The sequence below is a fragment of the Coregonus lavaretus genome (assembly GCF_964263955.1).
Source record: "Coregonus lavaretus genome assembly, chromosome: 29".
Lineage (NCBI taxonomy): Eukaryota > Metazoa > Chordata > Actinopteri > Salmoniformes > Salmonidae > Coregonus > Coregonus lavaretus.
This window is the reverse complement of record NC_140016.1, coordinates 20,518,033-20,526,829: the sequence shown is the minus strand read 5'-3', so window position 1 is coordinate 20,526,829 and position 8,797 is coordinate 20,518,033. Positions and strand designations below refer to the sequence as shown.

General features: G+C 39.6%; 1 protein-coding gene across 1 annotated transcript; it reads right to left on the bottom strand.

The window, feature by feature from the left end:
* Window positions 1-70: 70 nt before the first annotated feature.
* trmt12 (tRNA methyltransferase 12 homolog) lies at window positions 71-1,612 on the bottom strand (the record flags this gene model as incomplete). The annotated part of the gene is given in 9 exon segments (XM_084146474.1): window positions 71-295; window positions 477-536; window positions 540-602; window positions 687-768; window positions 770-812; window positions 1,009-1,118; window positions 1,279-1,314; window positions 1,316-1,417; window positions 1,530-1,612. Coding segments are annotated over 9 exon segments (735 nt in total). The 5' UTR covers window positions 1,544-1,612.
* Between the last annotated feature and the right edge of the window lie 7,185 nt (window positions 1,613-8,797).

The window sequence follows — 8,797 nt, the reverse complement described above, 5'->3', positions numbered from 1 at the left end:
TCCCAGTCCGCCACTGGTAGGACTACACAAATAAGAGTCATGCTACAGTCAAGTCCTGACTATTGTCTCCTCAGAGTGGCCTGCATTCTAAGACTAGTACTATATGGTGGATGTGAGGTGCGTATGACTTGACATGCTCAATGTGCTGGATGTCAGTCCTCCATGGTCCCCCAGTGATGTCCTGCAGCAGAGAGGCAATGTGGATGGCTGTTTCCTTTGTCCAGGCACCCCAAACCTCTCTGTCACTCCACTTAGGAGACACCTCCTCTTGGTCTCCTCCAGAAATGTCTACTCTCTCCATGACAGGAACAGAGGAAGTGTCACAGTCTGTAATATGATGTGATGGTGAGGTTTGCAACGCCAGGGTTGTGGGTTCGATTCCCACAGGGGGAAAAAAAATTATGTATGCACTAACTGTAAGTCGCTCTGGATAAGAGCGTCTGCTAAATTACTAAAATGTCAAATGTAAATGTAACATTCTGGTGAATATGCAACATGCCACCTGTCCTTTTCCTCAGCAGTCGACAGGCAACAGGCTAGCCATCCGCAGAGCTGGGTATGAGGCCCAAATTCACCCGGTCAGCCAGGTCACACAAAGGGTGCTGGAAAAACATGCAAACCGATTATTCTCGGATCACATAAACTGGTTAATTTCAGATCTACAGTATAAGGATGTTGTTCCTTACTTGCCGGTTGTCTCCATGGTGGGCGGTGCAGCGATGTGACACTCCATTTAACTCCAAGTTTCTCTGCAGGGCTTCCACAGCAGGCCCCCGCATGCACCAAGTATGGGATAGTGAAGTAGTCAATACCTAATAAGGAATAACAATATCAGGAATAACATTATCAGGAATAACAATATCAGGAATAACATTATCAGGAATAACAATATAAGGAATAACATTATCAGGAATAACAATATAATCCTATAGTGCTAAATTATGCATAGAATATTTTCTGTAATTCATGGACAATATACACAGACATATACAATATGTATTTTCTTACCTGCATATAAATCCACCACAGTCTCCCCACTGCAGTTGAATGAGGCGACCCTGAGCTTCTCTGTGATGTTGCCAGCAGAGAACATGCACCTGGTCACATCAAACTCATACCTGAAAGAAAGTTGTAAAACATGACAAAACAATTGGACAAGGAGTACATAACATGCAACTATTCCCTAGAGACTACAAAATAACACTTCTGGTACCATTTTTTTAACGAATACTAGTAGTAATGTAGTAATGTCATTGAAAGGGTTAAATGAGTCATTACCTGATATTGTTGTCTACATGTGTCACCCAGCTGTCCTCCAACTAGCATGGTCACTACCGGAGTTCTGAATCCATTCTTGGAGATTCGACCTATCTTTGCCAAACGTTCTTCACCCAGCTCTTTGACCACAAATCTGGACCTGTAACAGATTAATTGGAATTATCACACCAAACACAAACAGAACATAAAATTATGCCTGTATCATTATGATCTACAGATGATGACAGTTTGTATGCTATACTATATCATACCTGTTTTCTTCCATACTGGCTGAGAAAAAGTGTTTTCCCCTAAGAGCACCAAGTCTCCGTGGCACTGGCAACTGTGATGCATATCGTCTCTCAGATCCTCAGTCCATCTCTCACCATGGGATTGTAGTAGGTCCTATAAGACTTTCACCAGCTTGTCACTGCTTGAGATCCTCCTCTCTCTCTTTGACAGCCGAGGAGCATGTTGCATAGAGAAAAGCAGAACAATTACAGCAAATTGTCAGATTGCAATCCAAAAAGTCAATGGAGCTAGAGATCAGTTGATGATGATGATTATGCATATGGTTTGTTCCATTTGATTTTAATCACTTTTTTGATCACACCCCTTTGGATTTGAACAAAACTCTCCATACATATTTGCTCATGGTGGAAGTGGTCAGAAAGTGACTTTTTGGACCTGAATGCCAAAACATTCAGGAGATAAAGGTGGCCAAAGTTGACCCATTTTGCATACCCCACCATACCATGAGAAATCCATGTCTGCATCACTGGAAAAGAGAAACGGTTGAGTTTGATATCATTTAAAAGCTTACAGAAAAGTTTTTCAAACTATTTGATAATTTTTTGGGTAAAAATGTTTTTTAAATAACATTTGTAATTTAACCTTTAAGGTCAATTATCTAAAAACTCATAAGTAAGATTGTCTCACCCAATGTTCAAGAAAGGCCTTTTTCCCTTTATTCAGATTACAACCTCTCACTTTCAGTTATTTGAAAAGGAAATAATCTCCCAAATGTCACTATTTCTAAAACAAGCCATAGAAAGTTGGTTGCAATTTCAATTTAATCCTCCAGAAACGACAGAACAAATAATGCAACAAATATTGTGGTTAAATTCAAATATACTAATTGACAAAAAACCTTTATTTTTTGACAGAATGTTTAAAAAGGGTATAATCTTCGTAAATGATATCATCGGTAGGACTGGTGGAGTTATGTCGCACATGCAGCTAACAAAAACATATGGAAATGTCTGCTCTACCCAAAATTACAACCAAATAATTGCAGCCTTACCGCAAAAGTGGAAGAGGAAAGTGGAAGGGGGAGAAAGTAAGGAACTTGTCTGTCGGCCTTGCATTAAAGAACATAATTGGTTAAGGAAAACTGTGATAAATAAAAAAGTATATCAGTTTCACTTAAGGACCAAAGGATTGACAGCCGTCCCATATAGATTGCAAAATAGTTGGGAAGAGATCTTTGACGTACCGATCCCATGGCATAGTGTTTATGAACTGACACGCAAAACGACACCGGATTCAAAAATTTGAATCTTTCAATTTAAATTATTATATAAAATTCTTGCTACCAATAGAATGTTATTTATATGGGGGATACAATCCTCCCAGCTCTGCAGAGTTTGCTGTGAAGAGACAGAATCATTAGATCATTTGTTTTGGTTCTGTCCATTTGTAGCTTGTTTTTGGACACAGGTCCAGGAATGGCTAAAGGATTGCAATATTTACCTGGAACTAACCTTGCAGATAGCATTACTGGGTGATCTGAAAAGTCATAGTCAATCAATCAATAATATAATAATACTTTTAGCAAAAATGTTTATTTTTAATTCACAATCTGTAGAAGCAATGAGAATAGAAAGGTTCAGAACTTTTGTAAAACATCACAGTACGGTTGAAATATATATGGCAAATAGAAATCCTATATGGATGGTGTTAAGAGATAGATGGGAGGTATTGAATAGAGTTGAAGGATGGGACTAATAACAAATAACAACAAATAATAACAAAGATAGCTAATAATGTAAGCATACTGTGTCCATAATAAGTATATAGGTTGTATGTTGGGAGCTTTTGGGAAAGAGCACAGTTAGAAAGATATGGCATATAGAAGCAAACCGGATGTACATCATGAAAATGATCGGAGAGGTTGAGAGTAGAAGAAGTTCAGGAGCAAAAAATAAATAATATATATATATAATAGAATTATTGTAAAATTAACTCTGTCCATAAGGTGTAGATAGTAAGTATAGACCGGAAGTAGAGGCCTGGGCATTGTTGTTCACTAATTTACTCCAAGTAGGGAAAGGATGGTGGGGTTGAAAAGTAATAAAGGGGAATATATATATAAAAAGCATGGGGGATTGGAAGTGATGCAGACAATTACATTGATAGAAAATACAATCTATCTGCAATATTAAGCTGATCCACCCCCCCCCAAAAAAAAATAATAATAATAATAATAATAATAATCATAAACTCCGTTTTTTTTTCGATTTCCGCATATGTTGTAATTTAGACCCTATTTTACATCATCTGAGGTGTTTGTCTTCTGACCGCAATCGGTTGAGACATAACATACTCTTCCTTATCTTATATATAATATGTATGGAAAGTTTGTTCAAATCAAAAGGGGTGCAGTCAAAAAGTGCTTAAAACCAAATGGAACCACCCATACATACTGGACATTGTCAGGAAGGAAGAGGCGAAGCAAGACGTTTTACACCGGCCAAAATCTGAGAGTAAAGTAAGATGTCGGGAAAAAAAAATGTCACGACAGTCCTGATGGAAACATCTAATTTTTCAGTAAACGTTCCAAATGTCGACAAAGAAAAATACGCAAGACAAGGTGGGATCTTTTTGTGTCGGTAAAATTAATTATGCGGGAAATGTCGGTGGAAACGCCTTTATGCACAAATATTTATATAATAACAATAATATCGAAGTAAATTTGGAGTTACCAATGATATGTTGTGCGGTCCTGCCAGGAATTGGGCTACAGATTAAATATGTTGTGGTGAACAGTGATGAGCTTGATGCTCCTTTCCAATAAAAATCGAAGGTCTTATTCTAGTGACATGATGATCGATGCTTGGCTGCCGTTAAAAAGTATCTTTATTCTGCGACCATTACGTGTGTGGTTTAACCACAATGTCCCAGTGGCCTGGCGCCCCCTGGAGGAGAATTTAGCAAAGCCGTACAGGCTCCAAGATCTGGTATATTCCAACATCCCTATCAAAAAAACAAAACTCACCTTTGGCCCTATCATCACGCAAATGCTTACAGTATGGCGTTCAATTGGGAGCAATTGCAAATATATTATTAATCATCACCCCCAAATGCAATTTTTAAATAATTACAGTCTTCTCTTGGGTGGCCAGCCAATATGTTTTCCAGCTCGGAGTGAGAGGGGAATTCATACTCTCTCTGACATTGTGGACAGTTGAAGCCTACATGCGTTCCAAGACTTGAAAAGGCCATATGATCTGCCTGGTTTTCATTTTTATTTTATTTGCAGCTTCGTTCTGCTCTAAGTGCTTATGGAGTACCCTGGGGATCTGATCATCTCATCCTATCCACAAAATAATAACAGCAAGGGTAGTCTCCTAATTATATATATATATTCCTACTCAAACCAACATATTACCAATCTATTAAAAATGGAACAAAGATATACCAGCAGTAGATATTAACTGGAGTTCTGTCTGGTCCAACATCACATTCACATCAAGACACCCAAATCACCAAATGACTCACTACAATTTTGCCCACATCAGTTATGCCACTCCTAAACAACTTTTCCAGATTAACATAAACTCAACCCCTGTCTGTATGCTCTGCCCCAAGGGTACTCTTGGCACATTTATTCATGTTCTGGGAGTGCACAAAGGATCTCTCCTTTTGGCAATCTGTGGCTTCATCATTGTCAGGCATTTTGTCTAAATCCATCCCATGTCTGCCCAATGTGATACTGCTTAATGATGACTTCACTGAAGTTAACATACAGGCAGAGAAGGATTTGGATTGCCGGCCTAACAGCAGCCAATAGAATGGTTGCCTTACAATGGCAAGCCCCACACACTCTGCTACATCAGCAATTTATTTATTTATTCACTTGAACTGTCAATCTCTCGACTGCATGGTGCAAGATCAGAGGATATTAACATATAGACAACAACACTGCAGTATAAAATCGTGGTCCTCTGTAGCTCAGCTGGTAGAGCACGGCGCTTGTAATACCAAGGTAGTGGGTTCGATCCCCGGGACCACCGATACACAAAAAATAAAATGCACGCAAGACTGTAAAGCGTCTTGTACGTTTACATTTTAGTCATTTAGCAGACGCTCTTATCCAGAGCGACTTACAGTTAGTGAATGCATATTTTTTTTATTTTTCATACTGGCCCCCCGTATATGCTAAATGGCATATTATTATTATATTATTATTATATATTATTATTATTATTATAAAATCATTACTTTAAATATATACTGAATGTTACGGATACAGGTATCCTGTGTCTTTTTGTGTTTTTCCTCTCCTTCTGCCCTAATCACAGGTGTCCTGTATGTTCCTGATTGGTGGTCGTTGGGGTGTCTGCTGATTGCTGAGGTGGACCAATCAGTGGACAGTCCTCTGCATTGCACCACCTGTTTCTGGTTTTTCAATCACACATCCCATTGTTTAAAAGCTGGTCAGTTGTGTTTGTAGAGAGAGACTATTTTCCGTATGTGAGTATGGATACTGTGGTGTCCTGTGTACGCACTCATTTGCTGGTTACTCTGTTTGGTAACTTTGTTGTGTGTTTCTGGGAAAAGGGGAATTTAAGCAAGTTGCCATTGGGCATACATTACCCGTAGGAAGAAAACTGTCTAAAAACACTAGTTAGACCTGAGCGGACCACCCACTGTAATTTTTGAATGATTAGCAGTAGCTTAGCGGTTCTTGAGGCAGGCAAGATCAGTTTTTTTTTTTTTTTACACTGTTTCATTTCTTGGGTCCTGCTCAGCCCTTTTCCCCAAACCTTTACCGTGTGTTCAAAAATAAACATTTTATGTTTGACTGTAGTTTATGGTTGTCGTGTAGTTTTTGTTCTCACTGTTCCATGTCACAATTCTAATTTGCATGAATTATGTTACGGGTCTCTTGTCCATCCACCCTAGACGTTTAAAGCCACGGGGTTTGTAACACTGAACAAAAATATAAAAGCAACATGCAAGAATTTCAAAACTTTTACTGAGTTACAGTTCATATAAGGAAATCAGTCAATTGAAATAAATGCATTAGGCCCTAATCTATGGATTTCACATGACTTGGAGGCATAGGCCCACCCACTTGGCAGCCAGGCCCACCCACTGGGGAGCCAGGCCCAGCCAATCAGAATGATTTTCCCCCCACACAAGGGCTTTATTACAGACAGAAATACTCCTCAGCGCATCATTATGGGGTATTGTGTGTAGATGGGTGAGAAAATTATATTTAATCCATTTTGAATTCAGGCTATGACACAACTAATGTGGAATAAGTCAAAGGGTATAAATACTTTCTGAAGGCACTGTATAGTGAAAAAAACAGAGTTGAAAATGCGATGGAAACCCATTTAACTTCAAATTTTGTTTGGTACGTGGGAATTTAACTGCAACAATTATTGTTATGTGCACTACGTCATCAAGCAAATACTTTTATCCGGCATAAATGGCAGTTTGATGGAAACATCCCTCTGGTGGGAGAAAATAAGACTGTCGAATTTGGTCAAACAAATAAAGCTTTCTAATTTGCCACGTGAGGCTTATTTGATTGAATAGAAGTTTCGTAATGGTTAAGTTGTTACAAATGCACGGATATAAGTGGACACGTGGCATTTCGGCAACTTACCTGAAAACAACTTTATATTGGAGTTGTGCCTGTTGTCATAGAGATAGGACTCATCATGGTTATCCAATAACCCGTTTCAGCGTGGACATTGTCGTCAAGGGCTTCCACCATTTTAAAGTAATCAACTGGGTGGGGATTCCTATGAGTTGGGAGCAATCAGCCAATGAAGAAGAAAATGTACTACTTTAAAATGGTGTCACAGACACTATAATGGCACAGATACAAAGATGAGTCCTCTATCTCTCTGGCCTGTTGTTTGCATGCATATGCCCTCTCTTTGGCTAGAATGGTCCCACCATCTTTGAGGACATGTATTTCCATCGTTAGAGCGGTCACTCTAATACAGGGATGGGCAACTTTGATGGGGGTGGGGGCCAAAATAAAACGGAACTCATCAGCTCTCAATAGTAAGTTGATACTCGACTGAGTTCCTAAAAAAAGAAAACACTTTTTTTGGGGGGGGTCCGCGGGCCACCAGTTTTTTTTATTTGTTTTATTTAAATAATAAATAATAATAATAATAATATGCCATTTAGCAGACGCTTTTATCCAAAGCGACTTACAGTCATGCGTGCATACATTTTTGTGTATGGGTGGTCCCGGGGATCGAACCCACTACCTTGGCGTTACAAGCGCCGTGCTCTACCAGCTGAGCTACATTTAACCTTTATTTAACTAGGCAAGTCAGTTAAGAACAAATTCTTATTTACATTGACGGCCTACCAAAAGGCAAAATGCCTCCTGTGGGGACGGGTTAAAAAGGTCAGACATTTGGCGATGATAGGGGCTGTAACCTTAAAGAAGAAAGGGTCTAAACCAGGGCTGCCCAACCCTCTTCCTGGAGATCTACCGTCCTGTGGGTTTTCAGTCCAACCCTAATTTAACACAGCTGATTCTACTTATTAGCTGAATCAGATACGCTAAATTGGGGTTGGACTGAAAACCTACAGGACAGTAGATCTCCAGGAAGAGGGTTGGGCAGCCCTGGTCTAAACCATCTGACCCAGATGGATTTTTGGGGTCAAGTTTAAGGAGCTCCTTCAGCACCTCAGACTCAGTGACATCTGCTCTCTCTCTCTCTCTCTCTCTCTCTCTCTCTCTCTCTCTCTCTCTCTCTCAGGCAGTATGCCCATCCCTGCTCTAATATCTTGTCAATATAATAGACAATCTTTGACATTGTGCATCCTCCTAATAGCTGCCATTACCTGGATCCTCACAGTTTCCCATGTGCTGCCAGTGGCCACTGTTTTGGAGACTTTGGAGATCAAGCTGGGGTAGGCAGGATGGTATGATTGGCAGGGTCACTGTCCCATCAGAGTGTTTTTGCATGCAGAACCCAAGGTTCAGAACGCCTTGTGCCTGCAAATGTTTCATTTGTAAAGGACATTACAAAGGAAATACATAGTTACCAACAGAAGAGGCAGAAAAACAAGCCATCCAGTCAAGACATGCAAATCAAAAGTAGGCTAGCTAGCTAGTTTATAGAAATTGAGAATAGCTAGCTAGCTACCTGCAATGTTTTGCATGACGTTGTAGCACCCTCAGAGATATCACAAAACATGAAAATAACGATGCAGGAGCAAGTTGAATATGGTGACTGTTTTCCTTAGCCCTGTCCAACTGGTGGTGAATACATCAATT